Below are 18333 nucleotides of genomic sequence, written 5' to 3' on the forward strand. Positions count from 1 at the left end.
CCCTTTGATCATGCTTTGTCCATGCAAAAAACTATCCTTGCAGGGACACCAAAGCTGTCTCTGAAACATGGCATTATAGACCTGCTAACTCAGAGTTGTGGTGAAGCTAGATACTGATATGGTGAGACTCTCCTGATGGTCTTCTGAGAGGTCCATCACTGATGAGATCATTCTGCTCTGAGGGACTGAAGTCTGGGGCTGCAGTGTGCTGGGTAGAGGCATCAGCTCATCTGCAGCTCTCAGGGTAGCTCTAAACAGGGCTACCTTGTGCCACCACTCTCACTTTCTATAGTGAAGGAAATTTTTGTGACTACAAACCAAGACAAGAGGAGAAAAAGTGTTAACTCTGTCAGGACTGGAATATTGCCCTGGGCTGAATATACACCACTGCTGCTCCCCTGAAGTGCTATGGCAGGCACTATGTCAAAAACTCATTTGATTCTCAGAGTACTCTAGGAAGGTCTGAAAGATACATGAAAGATACATAAGGAGGCAGGTAATTTCACAGATGGTCAGCTGTCTCCAACACCAGCAAGAAAACCGTTCCTCCAGTTAGGAATGGACTGAAAGCTGGAGGAGCACCAACTCTGTCAATATATATCATGCTGTGTGAAACTCAAAAAAGGAGAGACCTGTAAAATAAAGTAAATCTCTAAGTTTTTTCCCAGATTTTCTGCAAGAAACCAATTCCTTGGCCCAGAATTTGCTTTCAGTTTAAAGCAATGTAATTAGAAAGGGAGCACACAGGCCATGAAACAGTCCAGAAGTCAAAACAATACCTTTTTAGGTAAGTACAGGTCTAATACGGTTGTATTATACTTTTCAATGGACTGAATAGTAAGCCTATACTGCTTAAGGAAATCTGAATGCTTTGCATTGCCTTATTACTGTCTATAAACATTTGTGGAGAACCCACAACCCACACCAATCAGCATAGCCCAGTAAATGGTTTTCCCCCACTCAACAGCTCCTAACAGATTAATACTATGAGATCCTCCTGTTCAACACAAAATGAGAATGTTAGCAAGGTCTCCTTCCCCATAATAATCCCCTGCTTGATATACAGTGACATTATCCCACCAAAGCTGAAGATAAAATGTGAATCTTGTTATAATTACAGGCTTTAATAAATACAGAGCGTTGTTGGGTGCAGAGCAACTACTACTACTATTACTACTAGGGACTCTTCACAAATACCATTGGTGCAGCCAAACTAGTTATGCACTTGAGAATGGTGCTATGATCAACAAAGCCAATTCCTACTTTTGAAAGAGTTGCTTAAATATTATGCCATCTCCATTTGGATTTCTTTTTGGTGATTTCAATGTCTTTCATGTGTTATGTTGAAAGGTGATGTTTTCATCTGATTCAGCAATTCACACTGAGGAACATAATAATAAACAAATGAAATACCATTTCAAGTGGTTTTTTTTTAATATAGAGTGGATTGAAATGTAATAAGAATGGAATTTTTTAAAACTTCCTGTCAGAAGATTAAAATTTATGAAGTTTCTTAGAAATGTTAAATGCGTGAAAGCCTAATTAGTATTAAAAAATATTTAAATCTTCCACATCTAATGAACTTTTGGAATTTGAGCTTTGCAGCTAGTAATGATAAGTTTGAAAGAATCAATAGCACTACACAAATTATGTAATATATAAGTAATGCCACTAAATGATTAATTTAAGACAAGCACTAAATCCTGTCCTGAGATACTCTTGAAGGCTTGTCTCCTATATCTATTTAAAGTACCGACCATGTAAAAAAAATTAGAAAAAAATATTTTCTAGGTTTGTCTGAGTGTCATGGAAGTTTCTAGAAGAGTATTTCTCACTATGATTGACTTAACTTTTTTCACAGCAGTCAGTAAAGTACCACGTTTTGGATTTGAGTTTAAAAGTGTTGATAACACACCAGTGTGTTGGCTAGTACTGAGCAGTGCCCAGACAGTATCAAACTTTTCTTTTTTCCCACTCCATCCACCAGTGAGTGGGCTGGGAGAGGACAAGAATTTGAGAGGAGACAAAGCTGGGACAGCTAACATAAGGTGGTCAAAGACATGTTCCACACTGTATAATGTTATGCTCAGCAACAAAAGCTGGAGCAGAGGAAGAAAGGGTTTTAGTTATCAAGGTGGTGACTGTTCAAAGACTGGCTGGGCATTAGTTTGCCTGTGTGAGCTGCTAAGCAATTTCATTCACTGTGCTTGTTATTTTGGTTTTGGCTTTGGTTATTTTTTTGGGGTTGTCTTTTTTTCCTTCACCTTTATCTGGACTCATGTATTTTCTTGCCTTTGCTCTTTCCACTCTCTCAGAGGTGAAGGGGATACTCAATCCACCATAAAGAGCTTACAAGACCTAAAAAAGCTTATGTATGAGTCAGGATGTGGGAACCAAAACTGGGATCAGCCTTTTCTCCTGAAGACCTACAGAACTGCCATAAAACTGGCACGGCTTCCAAAGGCTGCCTTTGGCAGTGAGGAGTTGACTTCCAGGTGAAAGTCTCCATGGCTCATTAGAATTACTCCGAGATTACACAGCCTAAGAATACGGTTAATCTCATTGGAAGAGGGTTTTTTGCTTGGTTTTCAGGGATTTTTTGTGAGTTTTTTGATTGTTTGTTTTAAATAAAATCCCAAGCTTTCCAGAGTTCTGATGGGCAGAATGTCCCCCATACAGCTATGCAGGAGGCAGGGGCATAAGGACACACAACAGTGACTCATGTTATCATTATAGACAAGTCTTATAGACAAGGGTGATAGCAGGAGCCACAGCAGCAACTCTCATTCTATAGCTGGCAACAGTAATAACCATGTGCTCCCCGTTCCCCTTAGAGACAAGGAGTGTCTCAACTCTTCTTACCTGGGTGAGGTCGTTTTTTAAGTATAGTGCTACACAGTTCATTGCAAATAAAGTAACATTTTTGGTCTGGCAATAAAGAAGTTAAAATGTTCACTTCCTCCCTCACTATGGGATAATTTGTTCCACCTTCAAATTACTAGATAGCATTTTCTCTAATTCAAAATCCAATCCAATTATTTCAGGGGTCTTTGGATCAAGTCTCTTCTCATTATAAAGTCCAATTAAAACATTTAAAGTTTCTCTCAATAACGTATAAACTAGACAACAAAGAGAAAATCCAGACAATTAAAACAGTAAGTCTTTACAAAATCAAAAAAAAACCTGACATCTTAGGAAAATGTTGCACGTGACAAACAGAAATTAGATTTAAGAAGTGGCAATGGTATTCTGGTTACACATTTATTATAAATCCATGATGGAAGAGATGAGAGGTAGGTCATATAAATGATGCTGGGCAGGGGTCAAAAATAAAATAATGTTTAAGTTTTCATTTTCAGAAATCCCATACGAACAAAATCTTAGAAAGAAAGACTGAAGAATCTCACAAAGAACAAATTAAGAATTATACTTAATAAAATAACCTTTGGGAACATACCATTAGGTATGCTTAATTATCATTCTAAAAAAGAGGAACAAGGATTCAAATTTCATAATACGGTTAAAATTCTATCATTATTCATAACTAACTTAATCCTGTGCCTTTGGTAGCTGCCTCACACAGGTCAAAAACCTGTTCTCATAAAGCGTGGGCTATTCTAAGACTATTGAACTCATTGTATATACTCTGATACGCGGCATTCAAAAATAACCTCTCAGTAATTTTGCTGACTCACACTAACAGCTTAGCATCAGCAGGTACTGGTGTTTCACCAGCAATGTAAATTCATGCTAATTTTCTTTGAGATCTTGCCTAAAAAAAAGCAAAAATGGAAGTCAATCCCAGAATGATTGTCACGTAAGTGCAATAACTTTACTCACTGGAAAAAAGACAGTAAAGTACCTTATTAGCCCATTTCTGTAATTTTGACTACTACTAAGAAAAGGTTTTGACAATTCTTGTATCCAAACATATAGGTTGTTACATTGTAATCCTCTCCTGAACAATCAAAATCCTAGAATCCCCTTAAAAATAATCTCACAAGCAGTCCAGAGCACCACATGTGCTCCCCAGCCGAGAGCCTCCACAAGGACCTGGTGCTCCCTGGCCTTGTGCCGTGGGCAGCAGCACTGCCGCAGGCCTGGACCACTGGCAGCTGCAAGTCACCCTGCAGGGACACCATTCACTGCCACTGCGACGTGAGTCAGCTCAATTCACTTTTCCAGTCCTAGTCTGCCTCCATTTTCTTTCTACCAAGGTGCAAATATTTAAGAGACATAAAACAAGCCTAGTATGCAACTAAAATTAATCTCTGCAAACACATAATGAGCCAAAATTACTCCACTCAATAAATATTTCAGCTACTGTAGTCTCCAGTATCAGAAGAATCATATTTATGGCATATCCCTAAATGTGCATACCAGACTACTTGACATATTAACCAAAATTAATTCCTAGACATTTAGTGATGGTACTCTGATACCACATGAGAAATTTGGTTTGTCTTCTTGTCTCTCTTTCAAGTGAGAGGTTTTGCAAAAGTACTTATGTACTCTGACTTGACAAATTTTGACCAACTGCAGTTCTCAATAAATCAGAATTAAAACCATGCCCTTCAGGATTTTATCAGTACTTCATGAGCTCACATTGCAAGCTACTAGGTGTGATGTTAACTGGGTTTAGATCTATTTGGACAAAGGTCATAGGACTATACAGCTTTTTAGCAAAGTACGGAGCTGTGGGCTTCACAACCAAAATCCCCAGACTGAAAAATTCTCCACAGGTTATTCTCCACAGGTTACTAAAGGTCCTAACTTTTGAAGTGGTAACTTTCAGAATGGAAGTTATTAAGGCTTTTTCAGATAATCACAGTTTCAGAGGACCATGACCTTTCTTTAGGAAGCCTGACAGAAGCAAGTCCACTGCTACTGCTGCTGCAAGTGGCTACCAAAATGAAATCAAACATGTCTCACACTTCCAACAGGCAAGCTGCCAGTTATAAAGTCTTAGGCACAGGTAAGGAAAGGAATGACTTAAGTCAGTAGTTGGTGCCTGTATTGGCTTACGGGCCACAGGAGGTCTCCTGGTACTGTTCAGATATGAAACATACATGTTCTTGGTAAACATAGGACAACGTACAAACTACAAAGCTTGAGCAGCATCTATTAGAATGTTTGGAGTGACTAGCTACCAAACAGCTTTTTAAATTAAATGGATTTCATCTAGACGAGGGCTTGAATGTCCACCAAAGCAACAGTCAACTATTCACAAGTAGAAGCTGAGAGACAAAATGGCAGTGTGGAAGGGCCTTACAGAAGGGCCCTCAGTGGCTCCACACTCCCCCACGCCTAAACCCATTTATTCAGTTTTTATGCAGCTGAAAGTTTCTCATTAATTAAGAAAAGATTGGTAGGTGCAGCTGCAGTTTCAATGGAGCTCTTTCCAAGAATCTCCATTTGCTCTGCCTCACTACCAGATGCACAGTTCCTTCTCCAGCTTGTACATATTATAATTCATTGTTTGTATATTTTGTCCTTTTGATATTAACATAAGATGGAAGTTATCATTACATGACAGAGAAAATAGAGGCACCACTGGAGTAGCCCTTTTAAAATCATGCTGCCTGTTGTCTTTGCAATCACTTACTTAGTTGTGCTGCTCATTTTTCACCAGCACCTGACATCATCTCTCCAAGATCTGTTGTTATTATTAGGGAGTCTGCTAACTCAGCTGCTTCACAAGATAGCAGAAAAGATCTGCTGGCATTTCCAATTTGAATCCTATTTTTCAGGAATCATAAATCACACATAAATTGCCCAACAGCTAAGTACAACGTGCACAAATACCATTGTGAAATCCCATTCCCTTGAAAGGAACACAAAGAAGTGTTTGGATCCCGTCATGCTCCCTGCAGTATCAGTATGTACATTGCTATTCACCACACACGATTAAACCTTAAATTCTTAAAGTGAAAACACAGGAATGCTTTGACAGAGATAATGCCTTGTATGTCTCTCCTTTGACATCACAGGCATATGGCATGAGGACAGAATTGGTCACATTTCCTCCAAGTTTCCTTTTGGTGAACAAGCCTTACTCTTCACATTGTTGCTGGGCGTATCCTCGAGCTGTTCTGAAAAGCATACAAGCATGTACAGAGCTGGCACTGCAATTAGCATAATTAAACATGATAATCAAACAGCCTTCAGTCAGCAGGCAGACCTGACTACACTAGGAGCCTTCCTCAAGAGTAAACTGTCCCTACATGTGAGTCACACAAAGACTTCAGTCTCAAAGGGCTGGAAAAGAAAACTGTTTAATTACATTCCACAGACAAACCATCACTTTGGATGAATACTTTCCCTGGACAAAAGGTCACCTAGTTACCTAAATCCCATAGAATTTCTCAGTTTGAGACCATAAGGGAATATATACTTACAATCATCTCTTTAGGATGAAAATTGACCACTTCAGCAGTTAAACACCCAGAATTCAACATTTGGGTGCTGTAACAGAAATCAAAGATTCTGAAACACTATTAAAAAAATGGCAACAAAAAACCACTTCTGTCTGTCAAACAGTAGAGAGGATGCAAAGGAGCCTAACACTTCTCTAATTCAACAGCAGAGAAACTAAAATAATGATCCTCGGATATGTACAGGGGGATTCTGGAGGTGCAAATGGGCTTCTCCACAAATTTTTAGACACAAAGTTGGTTAAGAGGGATAGCTTTATGCCTGGATATTGCCTTTATTCAAGTTTTGGCCTCCCTTAATGCTCTTTAAACACAGATGTTGGTAGTTTCTTGTTTAAAGATTGAGCAGTGGTGAAAAATACATTCATTTCTGCTTGTTAGAGATGTTGATGAATTCCAGTCATGTGCAATTAAGCTGTAATTCAACACAATGACAGACTAAACAGCCAAGTCTAGACGCACAAGGAAAAAAATCACCAACCAAAAATAAAATTCCTAGAAAAAAATTCACCAACAATTCTATATTCTTTCTGATGCAAAGGGGATACATAACCTTATTTATCATATGAAATAGGAGTATTTTCTTTATTTTAATTTATGCAGCAGTACCGGAATGCATCATCTAAACAAGACAGTAAAAAAAAATTAGACATGCTGTAATATTTTTGCTAAAGGAGAAACATGGAACCTTTTTGTCTCCCTGAAGTTTTAAAGTAAAACGCACACATGTTAAAAATGAGACACATTGCATTTTGTCTTCCTTAAAAATAAATTCCCTCTCTGTAAAAGCAGGCAACTAGTGTGACTGAGAATATGAATTGGCTTCACAACATTTAAACTGAAATGAAAGACATGTATTCTAGGCCTGAGTTTACTACCAAGATTTTGCCTTGTATCAAAATCTTCGTGCTGTGTATTGTTGTATTAGTTCTGTTGGTTTTCAAACCAGAGGAAGAACTAGAGGTATGTAATTGTTTTCTTAACTCTGACAATGTTTTACTCTTTATAGATATGGGGAGATACAGAAAAAACTACCTTAACTTATGCTGCAAGAAAAACTAGTCACACGACATTTTGCCACATTATTATTTGCACAGATCAATGCTGTCATACTAGCACGGCATTAGGATCATTTCGTCAACAATGTATACCAACTGGCTTTAGGAATTTGATGCAGTAGCAAGAAACAACATTTCATAGCCCTTTTTCACCACTTAAGAGGTACCCCTGAAGCTGGATTTATAACACTCATCAGTACTACGTTGTTCCAGTCAATGTGCACATGCCACAATAATTCCACCAAGGAGAACAATTTCTACTACTCCTTGAAGGTCAGATATTTTTATACGAGAACCTTGATTAATTTCAATTATCCATACTCACTCAGCATTTGTATTAGAGTAACGAAATCTTAGAAAACTTACCAAACACTTGATTCCCATACAACCAGAACAAAACAAAATTTCACACTTTACCAAGTTGGAAAACAAATATTTCACTTTATTGTATGAATCCTCTAGAGGAAGGACAGGTTTGAAAAAAGGTAGTAAAAGAGTTTTAGTCTTATGAGCCCTAAAAATTTCTGATTTTCTCATACAAGCCAAAGAAAGTTCCTGTGAGTGCAGACTCACCACAACTCAGTTCTTTGTACCAAGGAAGAGAAAAGTCCATGTCCTTTGGGAAGAAACATGGGGCTTGAGCTGCACTTGTGCAACAGCTGTGACATCAGTTCTGCTCCATCAAAATGTAGGGCAAAGCTTTCAGGTTTTTTTTGTTTTGTTTTGTTTTTATTCTGCCTAATAGAGTAAGCTTCAGTATCTGGGGCTACTAAATTGGTGCTATATAAAGAAACTGTTCAGTCAAAAAGGCAAGTTTTCTTAACTTTAATAAGGCTCTAAAGCAAATGGACTAGGCAATTTCAAAGTGTAATTTATTAGTTCTGCTCTTAAACTCACCTCGAACATCAGGAGAGAATCGAGCTGAATGGCGAGACACAAAAAGTTTCAGTTCTTGATCCAAGTTGCATTCGACCAAGTTCGTGTCCCATGATCGGATTCCTAAAATTCAAAATACAAAACATATCTAGCTTGAAACACGAGCACTGGAAGTTTTAACTGAGTATGTCTCCATTTGTATCCATGCTATTTGCATATTTCTAAATACCAAACCCAGCCTCACTTCCTTTCAAGGCACATTGCTATATTTTAGAATGTGCTGAGTGCTAAGAAGGACTCTGAGAGAAATCAAAAAGAGCGAATCTGCCTTTCCAAAGGGTCACCACTCTTTAAGGCCCCAGCTTTAGGACTGCTGGTCCCATATCCTCGCAGCCACTTTACAAGAAGTCACCAATGTCCCCAACTTGAATTTAAAATAGAAATACACGGGGTTACAAAAATGAAAGAGTGAATCACTCAGAGGACACTTTTGTCACATTGCATACTGCTCTTTTGAGAAAAAAAAAAAAAAAAGACAGCATTACCTAGCATGTTGATAATTAATATTTAAATAAAAAGTATTAAATTGCTGACTTCTTAAAAGCTTTGAAGCATCCCATATTTTAAATTAAAATTTGTTATATTTTATTTATGAAGGGTCAAAACTCTAGTTTTGAGATTTAAAAATGCTATGCTTGATCTTTTTTCTTTTAAAAACCAAACAGTACATTGCTGATCCCTAGTGCTTTTCCTTCCCAGCTACTTAAAACATGAGACTTTTGACACATATATGACCAAAAAATGTATTGTTCGAAAATATATTTTTAAGGATTGAAATTGGACCAGGAAAAAAAAAAAAATCTTTGCAGCCAAGAGACAAGTTTCTATTTTTTTCCATAAGATTTTGATGACTAATTAAAAAACAAGCAACAAAAAACCAAACCAAACCAAACCTCAAACAAACAAACAAAAAACACCAACAGAACAACATGCTTTAGATTTTTCTATCATTTGCTTGTTTTGAAATTGTTATGAAAAATCTTCTAGTTTTGAAAAAATGATCAGGCAGTAGCACTACAGGTCAGTCCAGGCACTGCTGTAATTTTGAAAACCAAAATTACACTGGTTTTCTCTTGTTCTAAAAGAACATCATTAAATTTACACAAATTAAGTGGCAAACATGAAAGGGATGGCTGGTGAGGAAGTGTCTGGTGGCCCCTCCCCATATGCCTGACCATGCCTTTGCATGAAATTGTTGTGTTAAACCACTGTGGGGTTTGACAAAGGGATGACTGGGGAGGTGTGTGGACAACCCCTCACCATGAGTCTAGCACTAACACTGCTGGTAACTCTGTCAGGGTTTCAGGATGTTGCTAATCCCCATGTTATATATTTTGTTTCAGGGCAGCAGAAATATCGTGGCTTAGACAGCAGAAGCCATGATGCCAGGTTGAATGATGAAAAGAAGTGGGGGAATAGCAGGGAAACCAGATCTACAGTGCCAGTCTCCCACTGCAGCTCTGAGTAGATTCTCCATGCAAATATGAACATCTGCATTTCAATAGCCTGAAGCCTCTTCAAGGAGAATGCATCCAAGGCTTTTCCTTGTCAGCATCCGAGTCCAGGTAGAAAGCATGCTTACTACTGTAACACTCTCCCAGCTATTAAGTAGCTAAAACTTAAATCTCTTGAAAAAATTGAAAATAGAGTATTGTGTGTTTCATAACCACTTGAGAAAAATAACTCAGCTATAACCAGCCACCTCCACTTTCTGAGTGATGCATCATTGTTCTGAGGCATAAGCAGAAATCTTCTTCTGCAAGTCTCCTTATTTTCTTTTATCAAAGAATCTCTTGTCCATATGGTGCATTTTTGGGGCCAGTTTTGACAGACAAATACAGCTCAACAGACTTTAATATTTTCCAGGTGTTGGAATATTTGAGAGCAAGAAAGCAAAAATGACATAATAACACACACAGAGTGCATATGAAAACTATAACTATTAAACCAACATTGACCATAAAGTTGAAGTATGCAGAACGAATGAATGCTGAACTTCAAGAAGCTTGAAGATAAACAGCTCACTGGCCCATCACACCAAGCTTGTGTGAAGAGACTACAAAGGAGGTCAGTTAACCAACGGACCATGATTCAGCAATGCTGCTAATGATAGGACCTATCCACTATGCCTAGCTGTTTTTGTCACAAACATAAGGGATAAGATTTTGACTTGATGTAGTCAAGAATGCTGAGCCAGGCAATGTCCAAAATACAGGACTCAACACAAAAAAAATGTGTTGGGGGGGGGGGGGGGGGGGAAGGGGACAACCAAACCAGAAAACAAACAAGGTAGAAAAAGCCTCTGTACTCTATGCACACAGAAGTCCTAGAAGCCAAAGCTGGACATTTCAATAAAATGTCCCAAATCTGCAACTGCATCATTCAGCAGTCTGGATGCAAAAAAAATGCATGTACATAACAGAGTAGCATAATGTATTAAATATATGACATAAAAAAATAAGGTTTGGGGTAGAATGAAGGTAAACCTGGAACTAAAATTCAAGGTCAATCCAATGATGTAGACCATTAACAGCATGGACATAACTGCTGTAAACATGGCTGAAGTGGAGCTATTTCTTTCTTTCTGCAGTCGTAAGAGTGCAATGCCACTAGACACAGGACTAACCAGACAGCAGGCAGGGCACACCCAGTAGCATTTGCCAAATTAGTGGAAAAATCTTGATGTTTTCTCTTCACTCCTTTCTTCTCTTTTGGTGGACAGTTGGTTGGAATATTGCCCCCTTAGTAAAGTCGCATCCCAAATGTAATTACTGAAAATGCATCTTGCCACACCATTCCCTCCTCATAATATATAAAGAAATGACTCTGCATTCCACCAGGTTACGTAGCATCACGCCACTGATGTGTTATCAGCAGATGTTTTCTTTGACACGTTGCTCTGCAGTTTGGTGCACGAATCCACAGTTTTCAGTGATGGTACTCAGGAGATGTACCAGAGAAGACAGGGAGGCTGAGTTATCAAGAACCAAAGTGCATTTAAAGCTCTGTTGAGCATAAAAGTTGAAAGAAGTGGGGTTTTTTTCAGACTACAGCAGACACTCCAAAGAGAAAGATATTAGCTAAGCCCATATTTGCCTCAGGTAGATAAAGCTTCAGACTCCCATTCAGAACAACGTACCTCAAAATTTCATCACGGATTCCTCCTTAGCATGCAAAAATCTTAATCAGGTTGTCTGATACCAGAAGCAGCAAGGTGACTTCTAATCCAAAACTATGAATTAAAAGGCCAAAATGTTCCCTCTGAGCATCTAAACCTGTAAGTGGGTGTTATGCTTAAGTGGCAGGAGGTAGCAGCAACTGAGCTATGCAGCAGCAACTATACAATAGAAGATTCAAGAAGAGACTGAAGAGCGTTTCTTCAAAGGAAGGGTATTGGTTAGTTTGAGGGAAGAAATTTTAACAATTTTTTCTGCAGTTTTAACAATTTAACAAAAATGCAGCCAATTCACTTTGACACAACTGAAAATTAGAATTAAGAAAGTGCAGTGCTGAAGAGGCTCTGAATGACAAAGCACCTGCCTCAGTAGTTCTTCCTAGGAGACAATGGTAGCAATAAAGATGGAAAAGCTGGTTAGCTGAGATGAGGAAGCCTTTTACCACAAGCCATCGTGAAAAAGAATCCAGAGAAATAGCCAACTAAAGCAACAATGGTTGAGAAAGCAACAATAGAGACAGATGAAGTCCTAGCTGTACTGCTGAACCACACCTACATGATAAGGCTGCTACCAATTCCATGTTCTGGGGTCTCTTCCTTCCCTCTAACAATGGCAGGTTTCTGAAATCTTGGCTTCCTCCAGCCCAGAACAAAAAAAATGCATGATATAAAATCAGGTATCAACTGAGTTTAACAAACTGTAGGATCTGGCAATAATTTTCTTTGTGCTTCATTCCACTAATACTGCAATATTCCCTCCCCCCCCCCTTCTGCATATACACTGCAATCTGTTGTATCATGAACCACCAAGAAAACTTATTAAACTGTCATTTCACATACAATCCTGCATCACTGTTTAAATAAAAGGACAAAAAAAAAAAAAAAAGCCGAGTCAGAGCAGCCCGCAGCCAGACAATAAGGAGGCTGAGCACTCAGGTAACAGCCTTGTTACTCATATGGGTTATCTTTATTGGAATACATATAAGCGTATATAGAGCTTGGATCCTGAAAAATTCCCCAGACGGGAGAAGAGTTGGACACAAAGGCGCGGCTGCGCTCCCACTCGCGCAGCCTCTGCCGCCGAGGGGGAAAACGCCCTGAACCCGCCAGAGCGTTGGGAAACGGGAGACTGCGGGTGGCACCCGCCCCGCCGCTCCAGCCCATCCACGCCATCCACAGCCGCCCTTTGTCCGCCCCGGGCTGCCACCGGGACCGCAGTGCGGACCGCGCCACGCCCACCCGCCGGTGTCTCCGGGCAGACGGGCTGGACGGCTGGCGCTGCGCCCGCCCGGCCCCTCCGCCCCGCCATGGCGGGCGGGGGGCTCGCTGCGGCTCCCGCAGCCGCCGCCCCGCCGCGCCTGCACCCCGCCGGGGAACGATGGGAGGTGGGTGGGGGATTGTAGCGGGACCCTCGGGAACGAAGAGCTGGAGAGCGCGGCCGGGCGGCTGGCGCGGAATGGGTGTCCGGGGGGCGATCCCGGTCGCGCCCAGGGAGGGGCAGGGCGCTGGCGGGGGGTGTCGCAGCGCTGCCCTTGGCGCCCCGGCTCCCGCCGCCTCACCTCGCTCGATGTTGGCGATGGCCCGCCGCAGGTGCTCCTCTGTCACCAGCTCACCGATGACCACCAGCAGGTAAAACTTGCTGTCCAGGAAGCGGTGGGAGAGGCTGGGCGAGGTGGAGGTGGGGTTGGGGATGCTGCAGGAGGGCTCCGAGTCCACTTCCACCACTACGGTGGCCATCGCCTCCGCCCCGCGGCTCCGGGGCGCTAAGGGGGCAGGGGCAGCTCGGCGATGGCTCCGCAGGCAGCAGGGAGAGAGTGAAGGCGGGTGGGGAGGTGGCGGCGCTTTTATATGGAGACGGTGCAGGGCAGGGACATGGTGAGGAGAAGGAGGAGGAGGAGGAGGAGGAGGAGGAGGAGGAGGAGGAGGAGGAAGGGGGGGAGCCGGCGCATCCTCCGCGCCGCCGCCGCCGCGTTTCCAGCATCCACAGCTGATGTCATCTGCGGCAAATCCTCCCCGCGGCGGCCCCCGGAAGCGGGAAGGACGCGGGGGACGAACAACGCCCCGAGGGGATGCTAAGGGCCGTGCCCGGCTATCGGCCCCGGTGGTGGGACCGCGGGCCCGCGCAGCCCCGCCCGGCCCCGGCACCGCGCCCCTGGCGTCCCTGGCTCCCCGGGACCGGCCGGGGGTCACCCTGCCGGGCCGGTCACCCCGAGGCCCGTCGGGGGTCCCAGCCTTGAAGGAGGGTGGTGAGGAGCCGCAGGTGATGCACTGGCAGACCTGGGGAGCTCGTGTGGAAAGGCCGGCATCGGGACTCCAGCAGCCGATGGGTGAAAAGCAGTGCCACTGCCCAAGGCCAGTAGTCCTCTCTCCTGCATCTCGCTGTAGCACTGCAGCAAAATTTGAATCATACTTAAACGCACATCCGCACTCAGCAATTGAAATATTCTTGCTGACTTTTTAAATTTGAAAGCAGGTCCCTTAATAAAATATTTCAGACATAGCCTTTCTGCACATATTCAATGCCCATAGATATATGACATACACCAGAAAAACAAACTGCGTTTGGACAAGCTGCTGAAACCCATATTCTTAAAGCTCCAGAAGTTCAAAAGGTTTTGGGTAACAAATTTTTACCAGGCTCAAGCAACTCCAGGGAGAAATGGTATTGGAAAACCTCTACAATGACAAAACCAAAAGTTTCATTTGTCTTCATATGGATGTTACACACTGCTCCCCAGCACTCACTGAAACCCACTGAAGAGATAATCACCTTCTAAAAGTGTTTTACCCTTTCTTAAAATGGCTTAAAGCAGTCAAATAAATTATCCTCTGTGCAATGTTCCTCTTACTGACATAAGCAACACACTGGTTGTTTAAACTAAACTGCTTGTTTAAACTAAACTGGTTGTTTAAACTAAACCGCTTGTTTGTATGTCTGAAGTGATGCGGGAAAAATTTCATTGTGACCTAGGAAAGGATATAAACTTTTACAGCCTGGTTTTTAAGGTAACCTCTGGTCCTTGACTGAGAAGACAGTCCCTCTAAGTGAAGCTTCTTTCAGTGCTGAGTGCTCAAATGCACTGCCTGCTGCTCAGAAACAGAATGCTTGCCTGGTTGAACTAATACATCAGACCTGTTTTCTCTGTACTTAGTTCTAGGGCACAGTGGACATATTAATATGCATATCAGGTTGTCAATACTGAGTTTGAAACACCCGTGTTAAAGGTGCTGGTTCATAACATTGTATCTGTCTATAGTAGCTAGTGTTTTTAGTATGACTAGTTCCTCTGCATCACTACAGCCCTGAGAGCTGTGGCTTATATGGCATGATGCATTTGGATGTTGCATCAACAGTAGACTGTTTTTCTAATTGCCTTTGGTCTGAAGGTTATAGAGTACAGACAGGCATTTTCATAGCCATGTTAGGTATCTGAGATGACACATTAGTAAAGAGCATCGGAACTTATTCTTCACTACAGCTGACACTGTTGATAGAACAAATGTGAGGGCAAAGATGCAGAAGAACTAGCAGCAGTTTTAAAGTTTGCAAGGTATTCAAAGCAACGGAGTGCTGCTTTTTGGGTACCCCTGTTCATCTGAGCCCCACTGTGACTTTACGGTTTCCTTTCTGATCCAGTCACTTTCCATGTGGTGGTATAATGTCCATCCCCCTGTGGCCATGTCCTGTATAACCCCCTCCCTAATAATCTATTCTAATTATAGATACCCTCAAGACTTGCCACCTGGTGTCCACTGGAGAAAACCAGCATCAGGCTTCTCCTGCTGCAATACCTACCTCTGGGATATGCTTTTACTTCAATCGCCAACAAGAGCAGCTAGTCTCTGGAGCATGGAAGAGGTTTGCCAAGGGGACTTGCCAACTGGTTGCACTGATAGAATAGACTGATAATGGTTCCTGGACATGAAGGTAAAATGATTACTGGCCTCATAAGCAGAGCAGGTTAAATATGATACTCTGAGAAATGCACACCAGTACTCAAAAGGCATTATATGTGCTTTTAAGCACTTTCTGATTTTAAGGAAAAATTAAGACATCCATAACTGGAAAGGTGCCTGTGAGTTTGAGAAGTAAGAGATGGAAAGAATGTATTTTATCAGAGAAGAAAATGCTTACATAGAGATAGGAAATACAGTTATGTTTGAAATAGCCTGCTCAGGTAGTCTTCTATTTTATACAGCACTGTAAAATAGTATGAAGCTAGAACATGGTATATAAAAAAAGGTGAACTGTTACAGTCAAACTGTCTTGTGATGGAAGATATGTCACACATTAAAACCCTAAAGACAAGAGGTTGCCCTCAGAAGAAGATGGTCTTGTACTAAACTCTTCGACAGATGAAGACCTCTGCCCTTAGCTATTCAAAAGCGTATGCCACATCATCTGAGATGGAAGATAAGACAAGAAAAGGTGCATTAACCTCTTGAACATGTCTCTGAGGAAGCTCTGCAGGATCCAAACATCATGACCAGGATTCACTCTGTGATTTGTCCTTTTGGTGTCTCATTCTGACATTCTGATGACAAACAGATTTGTTTGTCATCACCTTACCTTATCTGGATACCCATTTATATTCTGCAATATGGAGCATATCATCAGGTCTACTGCTGAGTGAAATGTGAAGATGTGCTGCATGAAGCTGACTTAGTGTCCAGTGACCCTCGCTGCTGGAAAGTGATACCAGCTGACTAGCTGCAGCTCAATCACATAGATATGCCCCTTCAGTGGAAGAAAGAACAAAATTGTTGGACTGTGGAATATGTCTTGCTGTTTCAAAGAGGCAGTTATTGAGACCTGCACCTGTCTGGCTTTTTTATGCTTTGGTTTGGTTTTACTGTTTTAATGTGTTCAAATTGGAGTCCCCAAGTTGAATATGGTCAAACATTACATGTAGAGCTGTATTTTTTAGATCTAGTATTTTTTGAAGCAAAAAGGTACTTTTAAATAAAGTGCTTGAAGTCTAAAACATGACTCCTGGTGGTATGTGCCATTTGTTACCCACTAATACTCAGGTTTCATTCAAGTCCTGTCTTCAAGTTTTAAATGAGGTTTCAGTGAAACAAACCCTTAGGCTGGCCCTTTGTCTGAGGCCAAATGTCACTCCTACATAAAAAAATTGCATACTCTTGGGGATTACTTCAGACCGATTGACTGGGGAATAAGAGAGTGGAGAGCAGCGCTGCAGAAAGGGATTGGGGATTGAATCTGAGTCAGCAGTGCCCTGGCAGCCAGGAGGGCCAACCGTGTCCAGGGGGGCACCAGGCACAGCATCCTCAGTTGGCTGAGGGAAGTGATTGTCCCACTCTGCTCTGCTCTGGGGCGACCTCACCTTGAATGTTGTGTGCAGTTTGGGGCACCACAATATAAGAAAGATGTTGAGCTATTAGAGAGTGTCCAAAGGAGGACAACGAAGATGGGGAAGGGCCTTGAGGGGAAGCCATATGTGGAGCATCTGAGGTAATTTGGTTTATTCATTCTAGAGAAGAGGAGTTTGAGCAAAGACCTCATCACAGTCTACAGCTTTCTCACAAGCAGAACTGGAGGGGCACACACTGGTGGCTCTGTCCTCTGTGGTGACCACTGACAGGACCAGAGGGAATGGAATGAAGCTGTTTCAGGGGAGATTTGGATTGGATATTGGGAAAAGGTTCCTCACCCAAGAGTGGTTGGGCACTGGAACAGGCTCCTCAGGGAAGTGGTCACAGCACCAAGTCTGTCTGAGCTCAAGAAGCATTTGGATAATACTTTCAGGCACATGGTGGGACTCTTGGGTCATGGTGGGTCCTGTGCAGGGTCAGGAGTTGGACTTGGTGATCCTTGCAGGTCCCTTCTAACTCAGAATATTCTGTGATTCTTTGAATTTGAATTTAAGAACTTCACTGAAAGTGAAGGCTGTCTTCACTGAAAGAATTGCCAGTCTGAGGACTGCACAATGTGCCATGAAACACGTTCCTAAAGCTGGTAGGAATTCATAAGGATAGGGAGGAAGCTCTAATTTCTAGAGATGAAGCTTTGCCAGTCTACACTAGAGGGGACAGAATTAGGGAAGAAAAAGACTCTTTAAGAGGGGAAATACTTTATGTTTTAAGATGGCAGTCTTTATTTTGACCTACATACAAAATAAAAATTACTCAGCATTCATTTCAAGTATTTTAAATTATATTACTTCAAATTTAATTATTACTTTTGAAATTGCAAAGGAGAGAAAATTTTTATCTGTTCATGGTGAAATACCCATTTCAATTGGTATTTCATCTGTTTTCTACTCCCCCCACTTTTCCCCATAGTAAAAAGGAAGTCAAATATTAAAAAAAAAAAAAAAAAAAAGTGAAGAAAGCAATACTAGTGCTTTTAAAAATAACATTTTCTCTCGCTTTCAGCTTTCTGTCTTGAAGTGAGAGAAAAAAGAAAAATAACATCAACTAACATTTTGCTTTAGTTGCCAGTGGAAAAAGTTAATTATTTTTTATCAGAGTAATTTCCATCTGGTTAGTGGAAAAAAAAGTTAGAAGCAAAAAGAGGAAAGAAAACTTTTTTTAACTGCAATGAGAATTAATTGAAAAAAATTTCCTCTTGACTATTAAAAAGAGACAAATTAGAAAATAATGATTTTGCATAATTTTATCCTGCAATTTGCTATGAAAAGAACACATAGCTTTACATGAAAAAAAAAATTATTGCTCCTCCATTGTTGAAGGGAAAATAGAGAGG

At 41.3% G+C, this 18333-nt stretch overlaps 1 protein-coding gene and 1 long non-coding RNA gene across 3 annotated transcripts in view; one reads left to right on the forward strand and one right to left on the reverse strand.

The window, feature by feature from the left end:
* Nucleotides 1–13476, reverse strand: part of MAP1B (microtubule associated protein 1B) — a 74740-nt gene extending 61264 nt beyond the window's left edge. Inside the window, exons 1-2 of one of the 2 annotated variants that reach the window (XR_003571205.1) lie at nucleotides 13163–13458; nucleotides 8390–8491 (exon numbers count right to left, since the gene is read on the reverse strand). Coding sequence is in view for 1 of the 2 variants with exons in the window: in XM_027883608.1 (XP_027739409.1) it covers nucleotides 8390–8491; nucleotides 13163–13340 (280 nt within the window). In the remaining variant the exon portion in view is untranslated. Of the gene's footprint in view, nucleotides 1–8389; nucleotides 8492–13162 lie in introns of both variants that reach the window. The other variant, XM_027883608.1, reaches the window with a different exon arrangement.
* On the forward strand, nucleotides 13121–16593 carry LOC114057389. The gene is made up of 2 exons (XR_003571206.1): nucleotides 13121–13232; nucleotides 15327–16593. It is a non-coding gene; the product is annotated as an uncharacterized LOC114057389 (long non-coding RNA).
* The last annotated feature ends 1740 nt before the right edge of the window (nucleotides 16594–18333 follow it).

Source organism: Empidonax traillii, unplaced genomic scaffold (assembly GCF_003031625.1).
Source record: "Empidonax traillii isolate 1590-97213 ecotype Southwest subspecies unplaced genomic scaffold, ASM303162v1 scaffold8:size5222938, whole genome shotgun sequence".
In the NCBI taxonomy this organism is placed as follows: Eukaryota; Metazoa; Chordata; class Aves; order Passeriformes; family Tyrannidae; genus Empidonax; species Empidonax traillii.